This window comes from Colossoma macropomum, unplaced genomic scaffold (genome assembly GCF_904425465.1).
Source record: "Colossoma macropomum unplaced genomic scaffold, Colossoma_macropomum, whole genome shotgun sequence".
NCBI lineage: Eukaryota > Metazoa > Chordata > Actinopteri > Characiformes > Serrasalmidae > Colossoma > Colossoma macropomum.
This window is the reverse complement of record NW_023494801.1, coordinates 17,189,662-17,207,252: the sequence shown is the minus strand read 5'-3', so window position 1 is coordinate 17,207,252 and position 17,591 is coordinate 17,189,662. Positions and strand designations below refer to the sequence as shown.

General features: G+C 38.1%; 3 protein-coding genes across 3 annotated transcripts; all 3 read left to right on the top strand.

Annotated features, from left to right (window-relative positions):
* The first annotated feature begins 2,181 nt into the window (after positions 1-2,181).
* si:ch211-139g16.8 lies at positions 2,182-9,034 on the top strand. Its single transcript, XM_036590212.1, has 6 exons — positions 2,182-2,325; positions 4,552-4,893; positions 6,786-6,883; positions 7,003-7,056; positions 8,320-8,430; positions 8,541-9,034. The coding sequence occupies exons 1-6, from the start codon at positions 2,274-2,276 to the stop codon at positions 8,604-8,606; spliced, it is 723 nt and encodes a 240-aa protein (XP_036446105.1). The 5' UTR covers positions 2,182-2,273; the 3' UTR covers positions 8,607-9,034.
* A 1,897-nt stretch (positions 9,035-10,931) lies between these two features.
* LOC118821543 (RING finger protein 151-like) lies at positions 10,932-14,076 on the top strand. Its single transcript, XM_036590211.1, has 4 exons — positions 10,932-10,956; positions 11,575-11,744; positions 11,852-11,948; positions 13,548-14,076. The coding sequence occupies exons 1-4, from the start codon at positions 10,954-10,956 to the stop codon at positions 14,010-14,012; spliced, it is 735 nt and encodes a 244-aa protein (XP_036446104.1). The 5' UTR covers positions 10,932-10,953; the 3' UTR covers positions 14,013-14,076.
* A 1,494-nt stretch (positions 14,077-15,570) lies between these two features.
* On the top strand, positions 15,571-17,586 carry rps2 (ribosomal protein S2). Its single transcript, XM_036589594.1, has 8 exons — positions 15,571-15,608; positions 16,066-16,203; positions 16,286-16,375; positions 16,457-16,564; positions 16,650-16,823; positions 16,921-17,080; positions 17,291-17,382; positions 17,466-17,586. Exons 2-8 carry the CDS (start codon positions 16,069-16,071, stop codon positions 17,544-17,546), a joined length of 840 nt encoding a protein of 279 aa, XP_036445487.1. The 5' UTR covers positions 15,571-15,608; positions 16,066-16,068; the 3' UTR covers positions 17,547-17,586.
* The last annotated feature ends 5 nt before the right edge of the window (positions 17,587-17,591 follow it).

Below are 17,591 nucleotides of genomic sequence, written 5' to 3'. Positions count from 1 at the left end.
CATGTATGCAGGCATGCGTTCTGGTAAAATACTGTTAAATGGGAATTCCACTGATCTTTTACAATTTCTACATAATTCAGTGATTGCACTGGCAATTTACAGACTCATTGTTTACAGCGGTGGTGATAGGAACTAGGGGTCGCCATGTCTAAAACACAAATACAGCCATCTTATTTGCTTATCCAAAATGAACAGTGGATATACAGTGTTTTAAAAATAATAACAAATAAAAAAAAAACAATTTTATAACAAATTTATTATGCTTTACTGTGTCCTACATGTACCTCTCCACAATTAATGGATTTTAAAATTACTTTTTAGGCCAAAAGTAGTCTTCTCAAAAGTATCATAAACTGTCTCAAACATTAGGTTACCTATCCATAACAATTTCATGTAGTAGCTTTTAGAGTCATTAAACTCTTCAGATGTCTGTTTTCTATCACCACAACTGTGAACAATTCAGACTTGGTAGCTTTCTCTAGAATGGAGCATTTCACACCAAACCACTCTGAATGAATTTGTTTATGTGTTAATCATTTAATTATGCAGAAATTAAAAACATAGCTAGAATTCTCCTTTAAAGGGTTGCATGTGTGAATGATGCAAAGCCCAAATGTTACCAGTAAACGTATCCCAATAATGTCCTGGGTTTTGAGTATGAAAGAGTTATATATGTAAAGGAGCTCTGTTCTGATTGGCTGTCCTGTATTGTGCCTCATTCAAAAAGAAGTCCAAGGTGAAATACTACTTCTAACTGTGTGAATAGGTGGGGCTAAGCTCTTGTAGGAGGCAAAGGTGGATATATAGGCTATGTGGTGTTTGTCAGGACACCACAAAAAAAACAGTTCTTTCAAAATGGACCATTTTGACAGCTTAGTTTACATAAATCCACTTTAACATGCATTATAAGCGCACAGTTGACCTTTTTTCGCAATCAAATCGCTGTTAAAAATCAGTAAAACCTTGTCTGTTTGTCTTTATGTGGTTAGTGTAGTGTAGTGTAGTAGGTAACACCTCTGCCTTCTGTGCTATAGGCTAGGGTCTGATCCCCTGCCTAGGCAAGCACCCTACACTATACCAATATGAGTCCTTGGGCAAGACTCCTAACGCTACTTTCACATACCTCTGTGAAAAATGATCTGGATAAGAGAGTCTGCCAAGTACTGGAAACATATTCCCTTCAGTAAATAGAGTGTGAAATGCTTATCTTGCCCACTGGGTGGCAGTGTTGTGGAACGATATCATTGCCTGAAAGCTGCTCATCACTGACTTCAAGTAACACTGGAAAAAAATGTAGGATGTCATGTTCTACACCCCTAAAAATAATATTTTTGTTGAATGGCACAAACGTGATAATAAAATGTGTCTCTGTGTTACCTTAAAAAAAAGGGTGTGACCGCTCCGTCGTGTTGCCCAGTTAGGGTAAACTGATCTGGACACTAGCTTCGCATAGTGTACTACCCGCCTTTTACAATACATTTTCTACAGATGTTTTTATTAGATGCCTTTTAGTATTTCAATTTTATTCTACTTCTGTTCCATTTCTGTTATATTACATTGTTTGCCTTTTACAATACATTTTATACAAATGTTGTTATACATACATACATACATCATCTAAACCGCTTATCCTTCTGGGTCGCGGTGGGGTGCTGGAGGCTATCCCAGCTGTCATTGGGCAGAAGGCAGGATACACCCTGGACAGGTGGCCAGTCCATCACAGGGCAGACAAATGTTGTTAGTAAATTTATTATTATTATTATATTTCCACCACCTGGGCAAGTGATCCATGCTTGTTGTCATGTGGAACCAGGAAAACAAGTTGACCAATAAATAATTTTTTCAAATATATTTCTTAGTGTGACTGTTAAAGTGGATAGACCCAGGGGGGGTGAACAGTTTTAAAACTTCAACACTTGCTACATCAAATTCTATGAGAATGAAAAGTTTTACATGATATGAGCTCTGTAAGACTAAATTCTTTAGCCATGGAATAGTTTTACTTTCATGAGAAGACAAAAAAACTACTGCTCACGCGCTAACTAGACTCACGCGACAAAATAAACACCATATATGACTCAATAGCCTGAGTGTGACATAGGTCATGATCAGGGGACGTAAAAGAAGGAAGAGCCATGAAGATTCGGCCAGATCACTTCTCTCTTTTATCTCAAACGGTTTCTGTTCATCAGTCACTCTGAAAGACCATTGTTTCATCAGACTACAAACACGGATAACGAGAGCTTTTACTTTGGACCAAACCTGTTATCAACATGGTCCTTTACCTTTTCTTTCAAATCACATTCATTCTCATCTTTACCTCAGGTAAGAAGCTGGAACTTTTCATTTGGTGTTTATGAAGTGGCTGTTGGGTTTGATTAGAGGCTGTGATGGTACTGTCTAAAGCCTTGTGACCATAACGTGTTCACCTTATGTTCTAATCGTGTTTTAAAGTGTTCTAACTATTTAAATGATGCAAAACATGATGTAACATTCAGCAGAATGTACAGTGAATATGTATCACATGCCTTCTTTTAAAGCGTGATGCATTCTGTAAAATATACTATGGATTTATAATGCTAGCAATGTACAACACTTTACACTCAGTCAGTGCTTAGCATTTGACATGTATCTAACCGACTGTTATTCTTTTAAAGACAGATATTTACTTGTAAACTTTGTTTATATACAGTAAATGTTGCCAGTTACAGAAATGCTGTCCAAATAGCAAAATAATAGATTGTATACTGTCTCAGTGCAAATAATAAACTGTTGTACAAACAAAGCCACAGCAATGCACATGTGAACAATCAAAAACTAATCAAACATACTCTTAGACAAAAAAAAGACAAAATGAGCTAAAAAAAATAGGAAATTAGAAATTAAATAGAAAATTTTTAATATTCAGAGAAGTGTCATTGAAGTTGATTTTCAGACCCCTGTCTACTATGGCTGTCAATCACTCAGTTAGACTCCTTTCCTCAATGAAACCTTAAGTCTATAAAAAAAAGAAAAGTCAGCACAACTTAAAATAATGAAGTAGCTTATTATTCAGCTTTTCTTGAGTGAATTATAGGATATTAAAGTTCACCTAACTAAAGTTTAACAAACTTACTAGTTAAGTCAAAAGTTCTCGTAACTCCTTTTTTTAGTTCTATATACTGTTTAGGTAGAAAACATAGAAGTTCTTTTTTTTACTCACTAGCTAGGCCTCTTTTAACACACAGTCCCACCATAACAGGCTCCTAGTTATGAAAATGGACTCAGATTTCTATTGTATGACTATTAATATTGTTAATTGTTGTTGTTTATCTATTAATATTTTTGTTGTTTGGTGTTTTTATCTCTGATTAGGATACCATAGCAACAGTCTAGCAACAGCTTAGCAACACCTTAGCATCCATCTTGGATCACTCAGCAAAAGCTAGAAACACCAGAGCAAGGTCTTAGCAACACCTTACCAACCATCTAACAAACACCAGGCAACACCCTAACGGCCCAAGCTGGAATATTATAGAAATGTCATAGGAACACAATAGCAAGTACCTAAAATTACTATATAAACACAATTAGGTTAACAACAAACCCTGCTTACGGTGACGTTTATGGGGCAATTGTGGGCTGGAGGTTAGGGAACCAGCCTCTTGACCGGAAGGTCACTGGTTTGATCCCCTGAGCTGACAGTACATGACTGAGGTGCCCTTTAGCAAGGCACCTAACCCCTAAATGCTGCGGATAGGGCTGCTTACTGCTCCCGGCAAGTGTACTCACTGCCTCCCTAGTGTGTGTCTTCACTAGTGTGTATGTGGTGTTTCATTGCACAGATGGGTTAGATTGCAGAGGTGAAATTTCCCTGTTGTGGGACTAATAAGGGTCACTTAATCAACAGCTTTTTTGTCTGCAACTGTTTTAAGGTTTGAAACATTATAAGCGTCGTCAAGACAACTTAAAGTCTGTCCACTAACTTTCCCTTCAAAAATAAAGTCTGTTTTTATTGTTTAGTGTTTTTAAACTCTTATTACGCAATTAATCATTAACATGATCAGTAGATCACTTACTTGATTTCTAACATAATCAATCCTGACAACCTTACTATCTACATCCATATGCAAATTTGGGCACTCTGGTCAAATTACATGTTTTGTTGACTTTTTAAGTGAAACAAAAAAGTTTCACACATCCTCAACAGAGTACACTTCTGCACATTTTAATGCACAGTTACTGCTGAATTGCTGAATTTAATATATTGGGAAAAAAGAATAAAACATAAAATGTGGCATTTGCAATAGTTATGGCATATTTTATGTTTTATTTTTCCAATGTGTTAAGCTAGTAAATAAATAGAAATTGTGCACTAAAAGTAGCAAAAAAAGGCTGTTACCTGTAGAGAATGTGCTTCTATTCACTCAGAAAATCAATTTAACTGAGAGTGTTCAAATGTTTACATATGACTGTACTCTGTATAGTATCAGAATCCACTATATTCTGCTAATTTTACTGGAGCTTTCAGTAAATGGGGAATGTGGCATTTTATGTATCTTCTCATTCTAGCACTCACAGTGAATGGGTGTCAAATTGACGTCAGGCAACCACAAGAGCTGCTCACTGGGAGTCATTCAAAAAACGAGTCAGTATTTGTCCAGTGCCATATCAACATATCTGCCTGTCCAAGCAGCAGACAAGAAGTTCTTTGGTATGTGTTTACAAGTGACTCCCACCATCAGCTGGACACGAAGAGTCAGCCATCCAAGTACCAACTGGACAGCCAAGGCCTTCAAATCAAATCCCTCACAACCAGCGATGACGGGGTGTATTACTGCGCTGTGATCTTGAATGATCAGGCCAGCAAAGGAGCACAGGCTTTTGGAAATGGTACCAGACTAACAGTGAAAGGTAGGAATTAGTTAAGCGCCAGTTTCACCTTATATTAATAATGATAGCTAGTATCAACATTAATAAACTCTAGTGCTTTTTGGTCATTATCATGATAACCCTTATAGTAGTGATACTGCAAAAGACTGCAATGTGCAATTGAGGCTTTAACCAGTCACTGAATGTTTTATTTTGCGCTTTGAGCATCCTGACCAATATCAGATGGGCCTTGGGTGCTTGGACTAATCAAGGCATTCACACAAGCCAACATATGTAACTCATTTTGGTCAAAAATAATGTAGGCCAGTCCTTAAAGGGGTTTTTTCTGAATTTCTGCATGATTAAATGGTTGTGATGTAAACAAGACCATTCACAGTGGACTGACGTGAAATTCTCTGTTGATTACAGTGGTGGTAATGGGAACCAGAAGAGTTTAATGCCTCTAAAAGCTACATCATAGGAAAGTATTACGTGAAATGGTTGCAAGTACCCTGCCTGATATCCGAGACATTGTTTTACAATGGTTCTTAGATAAAATTTTGGTCTGAAACAATTTTTTAAAAATGCTTTGACAATGGAGGATTACATTCAGGGTGTTGTAAGGCAAAATAGTCCCCAGTATTTGCCTCTATTTTGCCATTATCAGTATTACACATAATAACTTGGAAGACGTGTAGGTTTGCTTGCCATTTTAGGTAGTAAATAAAATGGCTATATTTCTGTTGTAGACTTCGCAACCCTTGGTTCCTCTCACCATCACCGTAAAATGTTTCCCTACAATTAACTATTTCACATCATGTCACTCTTAATGGCTTTGTTTAAATCTCATCAATGGAACTGTACAGAAATTTAGAAATATTGGTGGAATTTCCCTTCAACTATGTCACATCAGGGGTTCACTAATGTGTTTAAATATTCTGTCCACAGGTGTGGATTTAGTGACTGTGGGGCTCTAGGGAAAAACAGGAATGGGGCCCCCTGAATGCACATTTTAAACTCGACACTGCAGAAATGATATCTTGACATGTGAAATCTGATATCCAGTATGTGTATATATATATATATATATATATATATATATATATATATATATATATATATATATATATATATATATACACATACATCCTTTTGCAGAGGTATTGCAAGATCATTTAACATATAACTAAGCCTTTTTATTTGGTAACTACAGGGACTTCAATGCAAACAGCTTGAACTATTTTTAAGTTATAGAAGAGTGGTCATTTAAGGGGTTGAACAACAATGCTTGAAACAAGCACTATGTTCTGCCAGTATAGTGAGATAATTAGGTACAAAGCAGTAAGATTACTTTTTCCTGGAAGTAATGTAATGAGTAATGTAATGAGTAATGTAATGCCATTACATTTCAGAGAAGTAATTAGTAACTTATAATGAATTACTTAACTTTTTTTGCCGAAACTGAAGCTAACTATACTAAAATTAATGCTAGCAGTACGGCCAGCTGAGGCTGTGCAGCTCTCTGATCTGACTGAAATGAAGTTAGTTTTGGGGGTCTTTGGGAGCAAAGCAACACTTTTTGCTTTCTCCCCTCTTCTTGCGTTTCTCTGCTGTACTTGTATAACTTTATCTGATTTTCCCTTTCTTAGCACCTGGGAAATCACACCTAAGGATCACCTTTCTATCATGTAGATAATGTTATAAATAAAGCTTTATTGCCTTGTTTGTTTATGTCATCATATTACAACATTTTTTAAGAATAGGTTATTTAAAATTAACATGTACAGTGTATTTTCATGGGATTCTTGGCTTATGGGGGCCCTAGGCAGCTGACTCCCTTTGCTTAATGCAAAAACATCCCCTATTTGTCCAAATTGTTTGACTCTTACAGCTGGATCTTCTCTAAACATCTTTCAACTTTGCTTTGTGTTCAGAGCATGTCTACCACCCAGGCAAAGCTGTGCTATTGGTGTTGCTGGTCTTACTGACTCTCTACAGTCTCACAATCCTGACCCTCATCATCTGTACAAAGGTATGATCTGTGGATGAATGTATGATCTCTTTTCCAAAATAAAGCTAAAGTCATCAGGTTACAATAGCATCTGTGTTGCTTTCAACCTTACCTGAAATGTACTCATTTTAATTAACTAGACTGGACAACGCACATTATCTTTAAAAGGACGAATCAAGAGAAGTGACAGAAAGGTACTGCTGCTTTTTACATACTATTGCACTACAAACCTACAAGCATATTTTTATTTATTTTGTACCACTGTGGAAAAAAAATGTTGTCTATGTCTGACTGTTCTTCAGATCACATTTTATATGTTCATATCATTGGCAGAACTTGAATAGTTCAATATTATCAACATTGGTGACTTGTTATTTGTTATTCAGCTTTTTGCACTTGTACATACTAAAAGACTTTTAGGTTCTTACAGTTAGAATTTAGTTAGTACTGAGGTATTTAGTTAAAAATGTATCAGTATTTGTTCATCCATTATATTCTCTTTCCCTTTAACATATAATGACTTTACATCACTAGCATGAACGTAGTGATTTTAATAAAGCTCAGCTAAAGCACTTGTGGTTTGAAAATCAATTTATCTGAATAGTAAGCACACTAAATCTAACTAACACCAATGTTAAAATACATATAAACAACAGCAATGCAACTGTTAACCTCTTTCCAAACCTCTCCTCATGAAAGCCCAGTATTGTTTGTTGATTGATTAAATCAAGTGTGCTGCTGATGGAATTGAATCAATCCAAGCTACATGGGGCCTTTGTGGGAAGACCTGGAACCAAACCTGTGTTCAAAAATTTCAGTTACTTTTTTAAAAATGCAAAAATTTTTTTCTGGCTCTACAGCATTAATATTTGTTTACCTCTGTTCTACAACCCCGTTTCCAAAAAAGTTGGAACGCTGTGCAAAATGTAAATCAGTAGTGAAACTGATAAATGTTATTGTTGGGACGGGGCAACAGAAGACTGGTAAATTTGTGTAATGCTGAAAAAACACCAGGTGGAACATCTGACAACTAATTATGTTAATTGGCAACAGGTCAGTAACATGACTGGGCATAAAAAGATCATCCCAGAGAGGCTGAGTAGTAAAGATTAGGAGGGGTTCACAAGACTGCATGAGTAAAAAATGCAACAATTCAAGAATTTGGGATTTCATCATCTGTGATACATAATATCATTAAAATATGCAGAGAATCTGGAGAAATCTCTGCATGCAAGGGACAAGACCAAAAACCATTTTTCCTCCCAATATGTTGAATTCAGCAAATAAACAGTAATAGTGCTTTACAATCCACAGACGTATGTTCTCTGTAGAGGATGTGTAAACATATTTAACATATTAACATAATCAAAAAAACATGTTTGACCAGTCTCAACTTTTGCATACAACTTTAAGTAAACTTAAGAGCTCAAACTCTTGTTTCCTGTTGCTCTTCTTAGAGTGACTTGTCCAGGCAAGTCCATTTCGGAGCTGTGGTGCAAGAGCTTTACAGCAAGAGGAACTTGCGCAGTAACAAGAAAAACTCTACCGAAGTCTCACAGGAAAACAAGGTTCTCTTGTTGTTTTTGTTTCTTTAGGTGTAGATATAAGGTCAATATGTGAACATGAACATGGTAGCACTGCTTATTTTTAACATCTCTGCTAAACAACTCTGTTACAGTGTGAAAATCCAAGGACCAATGGCAATAAAGAAGACATATACCAAAATCTGAACAAGACTGGATAAATGTTGATGCTCCTGCTGTGTGTTAAACATGTGAAACAAGCAGCAAGAAGGATGAGGGATAGAAAAAATGGAGAGTGACCTGAAGACAATACAATATTATACAGTACATACGTTGCTCTGGGTGGACATTGCTCCATAGGACTGGCTTCCTCTTCTACAAGTCCTGATTGTAACCATAATAAGACAAACTGTGAAATATGTCGGCCTAAAATGTGAAAGTATAGATATATATACATTTCCCCTCATTTGGTGGTGAAGGCCTGGGAGTGAAATATGCGATTCTCTGCTTTACTCGCCCCACCTGGTTTTACTGCCTGTTTCAAAGGCATGCTTGCTGATAATAGGCCTTTTCTTCTTCTTTTTTTTCTTGTTTTATGAGTCATAATTAATTCTTATGTAATAAAAGCTTGAAGACAGATTATTTGTATTTGCAGGTCATTGTCGAGCAAAAGTAAAGGCACATATGAAGAAAAAACTACATTTACTTGCTTTTTTTTAAAAAAAAAACAACAGTTTTAAATGGTATGTAATGTTAAAGTTTCAAAATGTGCCATTCACTTCCCAGCCCTTACAGTCCATATATGGAAATAAAGCTGCAAAAATGGCATTTTTTTGTAACATTTTGAAAATCAACATATTTCTATATATTTATTTATATGCCTATTCAGCCTACATCAGCTTAGCTCTATTATAAGGAGTTCGTCAGACTGGACCGCTATTTGAACAAGTACAGGGGACCCAATAAGAACAGAAGTCATTTACATGTATTAGTCTTAAAAGAACAGTAATGGAAACAGCTTGTTTACTTCTAAGGGATAAATAGAGGGTGAAAAATGGTCATGTAAATAAATTATAACCATTATTTATTTGGTACATAAAACAACACAAACATCATATGTAGAAAAAATTAAGCACAAGAAAAGAATATTGGATATGGGCCATCTAAGAACACATTGTCACTGGGGAGGATCTCTTATAGTTCAACAGCAGTAGAGCTTTCCTGAGATTAGACATCATTACACAAGTTACTACACTAATAAAACAGTCTGGTATAGACTTTTGACTATTAATCTGTTAGCACGAAATTCAGAACCGCTTTGCCAAATTGGGAAATTTGAAGTGCACATCAAATGCAAGTGACAACATTTGTTACAATTTATTGGATTTTTGCTGCTGGGGAAAGTCTGAAATCTATTTAGGCAATATCAAACCCCCGTCCATCTTGAGGAAGTGCTGTTTCTGACACTCACAGTGTGTCGTCTGAAAGACTAAATCTAAACAAACCGCTGTCAGCGAATTACAACACTAAGATGCAGCCACAGGCCTGTATGTTACAAGAAACCACAAACTTGCTTGCATGATCACTTCTGACGATGCATAGACTGAGCATTGATGGGAACATTTTCAATGCTCAGAAAAAAGACAACCAAGTGTGGGTTATACACTAATTAAATGGGCATAATATTGATATAAAACAGCATGAATTCTATAAGCATCTATAATGCTTAAAAACTCTGCCTTGATCATTTCCTCGTGACCATTATCAAGCAATTTTTCTATTTCAATTTAGCAGTTTCCCAATTGCTATAGACACAGATGTAATAAAAGATATATCTATTAAAAAAAATCAAACCATGATTAAAAAGTGACTTTTTATCTCTTAATTTATCCTATTGAATTTATTACTTTTTAACAAAACATCAAAAAATTCTAATTTGATTTGGACTAAAAATAAAAAGGTCCAAACAAATTTCATTACTTTAGACGAATCAGAACAAGTTCTGTGGCATTTTCCTTACATACTATAGTCAAATGCAATTGACATTTGTTGATTTTCTTACTTTAACTTTTACTTACTTTAAATTTTGTTGATTTTTGTGAGCAATTTGTATTTATTTGTTGATTTTAACATTACATACATATACCTTTGCAGTGGCCACACTTTACATTTTATTTTTCCCCCACATTTTATTTTTTTAAATATGATAATTTCTAGTCAGTAGAAATATCTGATTGTGTACAAGTGTCACTTTTAACACTCACATCTTAACACCAGCTAAAGAAAGATCTATCTGAGAAGTTGTGCTGCACCTTCTAATGATGTAGAAACCCGAATACAACCAGCTTTGGTCAAACCGAGGAGGCAACGAATAAACGAAATCCTGACTTTATTCGTCCAATGACAAGCTGAGTTGTTTTGCCGCTGAAATATGCAAATCAGCCATCCTCGCCGCGTGTGTTCATTGGAGGAGCGCTTGAGCGCATGCTCGCGGGCAGGGATACGCGCGTCCCCGCGCTCTACCAATCATCAACCACTGAAACCTGTTAGTAAAGAAGCGCTGAAAACATGGTGAGTAATTTTTCTTTTCAAAGATTTTACGTTTCAGATTTGTCTCATTTGTCGCAACAAAACCTTCAAGTGCTGAATGAACACCAGCAGTGTTAAACTGACACAGTGTCCGTTTAAGTCGAGCTAATGCAAATTCAAGTCTGGAAGACTTCATTCACAGTGAGGCCTTTGCTGTGCGTTGTGCTGAAATTATTTCATTATATTTTGTTGTGTTGATGACCAAAATCAGTTGAAAGGCTCCTATAAGCCTGCTGTTTTGTTGTAACATGCTTACTACATATTAACTGCGCATATTTGTGTCAATACCTTGTTCTTCTATGTGGTTCTATATTCTGTCTTGTTTTTTTCTGTATTTTTTGTGCAAGCTGTGTGGTTTTAACTCAGTCAGAGCTGCTTAAATGTTATTGAAGTGCAGTCATGTGGTCTATTTTCCAGAACACCATTCATTGTTGACTCTTGCAGAGGCCCTCCAAAAGCCTGGCCCTCAATACACAGCTCGATATTGTTAAACAGGAATAGGGCACAAAGGAAATGTGACCAGTAAATAAAGGCTGAGAGTTATGGAATAACAGGCAACCTGTGTTATATTGTGCTCTGTGTAAATCTTGATTCCTGTAGGCAGAAGCACACATGTGCTTACAAAGTGGTGGTTATGATGTGGAGCATTTTGTGGACGTGCCAGACGATGGCTTGATATGCAGTATATGCCAGGGAGTATTGCGCTGCCCGGTACGAGCAGCCTGCCACCATGTCTTCTGTAAAAAGTGCATCATGCAGTGGCTAAAGAGGTATGTAAAAGTTTTTCGCTGATGTAGAAGCTGATAGGCTTGCAGATCACACAGACTTTGTTGAATAATGTTGGCCAATGCTGGATGTTTGTCTCTTTTCTCTCCAGACAGGAAACCTGCCCATGCTGCAGAAAGCCCGTCAACCAGAGCCTGATATTTGTTATGTTCAAGCTCAGTAAAGCCATTGGTCGGCTTAAGATTAAGGTAGGATGCTGATTAAAATGCACCTGTGTTAACTGCACTTAATTGATACTTAAATGTTGCCAAGACCACGTTGGGACAGAGATTCAGGGCCGGTGCATTGACAGGGCAGAACAAGCAAATGCCCATGTGTGTCAGACCACTAGGGGTGCCACTGTCTTGCCAGTTCAAGACATCCTTTGTGTTTCTAGATTTAAAAAGTATGTAAAAGTGTCAGTAGTTGGCTAACCAGTTAATGCTGATGTACCCTTGTTAATAATAAGCCTTTAAAATGAGCCCATGTGGAAGTTGTACAGCCATCACATTTTAGTATTTTGGAGTTTTTTCTCAATTCTACTGTTATAAGTTGTATCACAGGACCATCTTAGTGGACAGGCTGTAGTGGTGATAGTCAACCACTGATGTCCTTGTGCTCTCAGGTTTCAATGCACCAAAGCTTTGGATATTTTTCTGGCACATTCAGGCAAAAGGCTCAGAGGCTTCATGGAGCTTTAACACTCATTACTAAAAATAACTAAACCACTACAGCTGACCACCCTGTCATCCTACCAAACGTCTTCGTAATGGTAGGTACATTCCACCTTGTATGTGTCCCAGGACCCTTCTGACTAGATGCCTAGCCTCAGTGTTGGTTAATTATGAGAAAATGTAATGTTAAGTGTGAGAAAAATGTCAAAGTGGATTTTTTTTTTTTTTTGGAATTGGAATTTTGGAGTTTGTGTGGTGTACTTGAAAGCAGTCCATTATAGCCTATAATGCCAGTGCCCTAAACATTTTACTTTGTGGGAGGGTTTGGGTATACTAATAATTAATTTAAAAAAGGATAAATGCTAAGGTAAATACCACAGTAAAAATAATAAATTATGTTTAACTGAAATTCTGTAAAGTCAGCGACCACCCTAAATTTATTAATTTATTTCATTGCTATTTGAAAAAAGCTATTAAGCACAAGCTGTTCATTTTTCAGGAGATATTTTTGAGGTGATTAGCTTCAGGCACACTGCTTTGTCTGATCTGCTTATATCAGTGCAGCACACACTAACACACCACCACCACGTCAGTGTCACTGCAGTGCTGAGAATGATCCAGCACCCAAATAATACCTGCTCCGTGGTGGTCCTGTGGGGGTCCTAACCATTGAAGAACAATGCAAAAAATTATGGATATGAATGAAAGTCTTTGAAAGTAATAAATAAACAAGAAACATATATCTAACTGTTTATCTGTCTATATATATTTGCATATTTGCATACCAACTATATATAATGAATTATTCATTGTTATTTAATTGTAACTGATATACATATATAATACTTTTATTATGCAAATTAGTTAAAAACAGAACCAAACAATATATAGATAAACCTGTGATGTATACATTTAAGCATGCAGTAGCTTCTCTGGCCTGGCTAAAACAGTGCTAAATGTTGTTTTATGCCCATGACCTACCAAGGACTCGTACTGGTGTAGTGTGGTGTGCTCACCAATCTGCTGCATGGAGGGCAACGGCATTGCCCAATAGACCTTACCAACCAAAGTTAGATCTGAAATGTTGATGTGACTGAAATGATCAACAAATCAAATTCCTCCTCCTCCCCTCAGTGCAGGAATGAGATCCAGGGCTGCCGGGCCACTTTTCCCCTCTCTGAGCAGTACTGCCACAGCATGAGCTGCCCTTTTGAGCTCATCTCCTGCCCCTACCAGGGCTGCCGGGCACAGATGCTGCGGCGTGACCTGGAGGTGCACGCACGCCACTGTGAGCACTGGAAGCAGCCGTGCCATATGGGCTGCGGCACCGTGCTCTCGCAGCGCACCCGCACTCAGCACAACTGCTACCAGGAGCTGCGGCAGCAGTACGAGGCCAAGCAGCAGAGCCACCGTGCCATTGCTGCTGCCCTGCAGAGGAAGATGAGGAAGATGCAGAACACAATGGCGCACATGAAGAGGCAGATCAGCCTCATCTGCGAGAGCCTGGAGGTCATGGATGATGTGGTGGAGGTGGATGAGGCCGAGGAAGAGGAGGATGTGGCTGAGAGCGGCACAGCAGGCAGCAGCAGCAGCTCCTGAGGGTTTAGGAACAAGGGATGAGCGAAATGATTGCTGATTACTGCAGTATCAGTACTTCCAATCCTGTCATTTTCTTTTGACAGCTGATCCTTAGATAAAAGATATAGATACCGTGTGTTTTCTTTGACCAGTGATTTTAATATATTTGTTTTGATGAACTATGTATTTGAAGGTGAAAAAAGTGAAAATGACTGTAGCAAATAAATGTGTGTACACACACAGGTAGGTCTGTAGTATTAAAATCATGTTATTTTAGGAATTCACCACCCATAACTTCTTGAAACACCCATTTTGTTTTTGAGGTGCACAGTTTTACAATAGTAAATCAATGCAGTGGTGGTCTTTGTGTCTGCATCACTGTTCCCAACCCTTATTCTGGAGACTCCCTTTTCTGTACATGTTGGTGTTTTCTGTGCTCTAAAACATCAACTTCAACTCAGGATGAACTTGAAAATTAGTTGATTAGTTGGATGAGGTTTGTTAAAGCAGGGAAAGCAATGAAATAGGCAAGACATGGGGTACTCCAAGTTGGAGACCACTGGCATAAACTGCTCTGCACAGTTTCATACATTCTGAGCTGTAATGCTTCAGCTCAGCAGCTCATTATTAAGCAGTACAGTTGAGCTGAGAACAGCTGACCTAAATGATTGAGAGAAGTCATCATTTAAAGAGGAATTACACTGATTTTTCTATCTCTGCCTAATTTAATTGTTAAGATTGATAAATAAAGTCATTCCGGGTGGTTTGATGTGACATGTTTAATTGTAAATAAATGTATCAATTTCTTTTCAGTGGTGTTGATAGGAACCAGGGGTTGTGATGTGTACAATGCCATCATAACCATTTTAGTTCATCACAGTTAATCAACCAATAAACCTATACATGTCCAGAGTTTATAAATATAAAACTGAAGATGGTAAAATAGTGTTAATTCTGAAAGTAAAAGCTTTTTTGGGCGCTATAATGCCTTACACAGTGTTCCATATACTTTTCCACTTTAAATATCTTTTTAAAATTTGTTTTATTCCAAAAGCTTATCACACAGCTATCACAAAACAGTGTCTCTGGCATAAAACTGCATATTCATAACCCTTTCATGTAATAGCTTTCTGTGAGGGAGCTTTTAGAGGCTTAAAACTCTTCAGCCATCTGGCTCCTTTCACCACCACTGTGAACAGTTCTGACTCTGAAACGGAGCATTTCACATCAGACCACTTTGAATGACTGGTTACATCTTAGCCATTTAATTATGCAGACATATTGACAAAAATGTACAATTATGTTGTAAAGTTATGATTTAGAAAATCGTAGAATAAAGCATCCCTGATGTTTGTGAAATAATTAGCTGTTGCAATGATATTTTTTTATTGATTGTTTGATAATAAAGGCAACAAATTGTTTAAAAAAAAATCAGAAGGGAGTTTTATCCACAGTCTTTGGTAAGTTTGTGTCCTGCAGTTCATTGAAATCCTGTCACTTCTTTGAGTGGCCACTAGAGGGCATGATGTCACGGCAGGCTGAAATATCGCGAGGATTCCTCTGAATAAATATTGTCTGAACTCTCGCCCAGTCTTCTTCTTCCTGAACACACATCACGTAAGTAAATGTGTTTCTCTGTTAGCACGAAAATAAATCCGTTTACATCATTAACATCTCTCACTGTAAAACATGCTGCTTCTACCTGAATATGTTATTGATATGTTTGCGTTGAATTATGTTGAAATTGAGTCGATGACTTCATGAAAAAATGTTTTTTGGATCATTTGCTTTAAAACGGGTAGCTGCTGATGAGCCTGTGTCGGATCAAAAGCTGAATGTCTCAGCCTTGCTTTTATACTTTGAAAACTCTGTTCCATTCAAAGGAAATCGGGCAATAATAAAAGTAGTTACAGTTCTGTGATCATGGTTGTTGGTGCAGTAATCAAAATATCGCCTAGCTTTCTAGCTAGCATGCTAGCTCCTCATGCATTGTATGTGATGGTAACGTTGCTGCGGGAGAATGATTGTAGTCATTTATCTGCAGTGCAAATGTTAAGTTGTCCGCTTTTTACAGCAAATGGCGGACGACGCCGGTGGTAGAGGAGGTTTTCGCGGAGGTTTCGGCACTGGTGGCCGCGGCCGTGGTCGTGGTCGGGGTAGAGGCCGCGGACGAGGACGCGGAGCCCGAGGCGGCAAGTCCGAGGACAAGGAAGTGAGTGTCCAGCAACTCTACCTAAGTCTAATTTAATTTAGTAGATTAGAGCTGAAATTAAAACGGACCTGTTTTAATTTAGTGGGTGCCCGTGACCAAGCTTGGTCGTCTGGTGAAGGACATGAAGATCAAGTCCCTGGAGGAAATCTACCTGTACTCTCTGCCCATTAAGGTATGCAGTAACTTGTTTCATATGAATGTATGCATTTGTAGTAGTTTATTTTCTGAGACTGATCATCTTGTTTAATTCCAGGAGTCTGAGATCATTGATTTCTTCCTGGGGTCAGCCCTAAAGGATGAGGTGCTGAAGATCATGCCTGTCCAGAAACAGACTAGGGCCGGTCAGCGCACCAGGTTCAAGGTGATTCTCCTCTTTGATTCTATTTAGGAATTTTCATGGTAATTGTGATCTGAGCCATCATGTTAATGTGTGGACTGTGCTTTAGGCCTTTGTTGCCATTGGTGACTACAACGGCCATGTTGGTCTGGGAGTGAAGTGCTCCAAGGAAGTGGCCACTGCCATCCGTGGAGCCATCATCCTGGCCAAGCTGTCCATCATTCCTGTAAGGAGAGGCTACTGGGGTAACAAGATCGGCAAACCCCACACCGTACCCTGCAAGGTGAGATGAAATCGGAGAAACTGTGTTGCTTGTAAAATTAGCCCCTTATGTTTGCTCAGACTTGCCCAGTTTCATGCTGATTTATGGAACTGTTTAGGTGACTGGTCGCTGTGGCTCAGTCCTGGTGCGTCTGATCCCTGCTCCTCGTGGTACTGGCATCGTGTCTGCTCCGGTTCCCAAGAAGCTGCTCATGATGGGTGGTATCGATGACTGCTACACCTCAGCCAGAGGTTGCACGGCCACCCTGGGCAACTTCGGTAAGGAGGCTTTCAAAAGTACAGTAGTGCTTTAAAGAAAGTGTGCATTCTTTCTGCTCTGGTCGGCTGCATTTTGACATTTTATGGGAGAAAAGGGGAAAAAGTATAGTATTGCACGGCAGAAGTATGTACTGCTCAACAGCCTTTATGTAGGTGCTGGCAGCATTGTTTCTGAGCTTACTGTGATGCTCATGATTTTTGTCTTTCCAGCCAAGGCTACTTTTGATGCCATCTCCAAGACGTACAGCTATCTGACCCCTGATCTCTGGAAGGAAACGGTCTTCACCAAGTCTCCTTACCAGGTAGTTATTAGCTATGCTGTTACTATGTAAATCAAAAGCTTCCTTTGTGGACTCCTGACTGAATATAATCTCTTCTTTTTCAGGAATTCACTGATCATCTGGCCAAAACTCACACCAGGGTCTCAGTTCAGAGGAGCCAGGCCGCTGTTCAGGCAGCCTCCTAAATTTTGTACAACAGACTGAAATAAAGTCCTGGAAACAACTTTTAC

Excerpts from the sequence above, each read along its gene's own strand:
- rps2 (XM_036589594.1), top strand. The coding sequence starts at position 16,069 with ATGGCGGACGACGCCGGTGGTAGAGGAGGTTTTCGCGGAGGTTTCGGC. Across the intron at positions 16,565-16,649 it reads GTCAGCGCACCAGGTTCAAG|GCCTTTGTTGCCATTGGTGA; the intron begins GTGATTCTCCTC and ends ACTGTGCTTTAG. Across the intron at positions 17,383-17,465 it reads TCACCAAGTCTCCTTACCAG|GAATTCACTGATCATCTGGC; the intron begins GTAGTTATTAGC and ends CTTCTTTTTCAG.
- si:ch211-139g16.8 (XM_036590212.1), top strand. The coding sequence starts at position 2,274 with ATGGTCCTTTACCTTTTCTTTCAAATCACATTCATTCTCATCTTTACC. Across the intron at positions 2,326-4,551 it reads CATTCTCATCTTTACCTCAG|CACTCACAGTGAATGGGTGT; the intron begins GTAAGAAGCTGG and ends TTCTCATTCTAG. Across the intron at positions 4,894-6,785 it reads TACCAGACTAACAGTGAAAG|AGCATGTCTACCACCCAGGC; the intron begins GTAGGAATTAGT and ends CTTTGTGTTCAG.
- LOC118821543 (XM_036590211.1), top strand. Across the intron at positions 11,745-11,851 it reads ATCATGCAGTGGCTAAAGAG|ACAGGAAACCTGCCCATGCT; the intron begins GTATGTAAAAGT and ends TTTTCTCTCCAG. Across the intron at positions 11,949-13,547 it reads TTGGTCGGCTTAAGATTAAG|TGCAGGAATGAGATCCAGGG; the intron begins GTAGGATGCTGA and ends TCCTCCCCTCAG.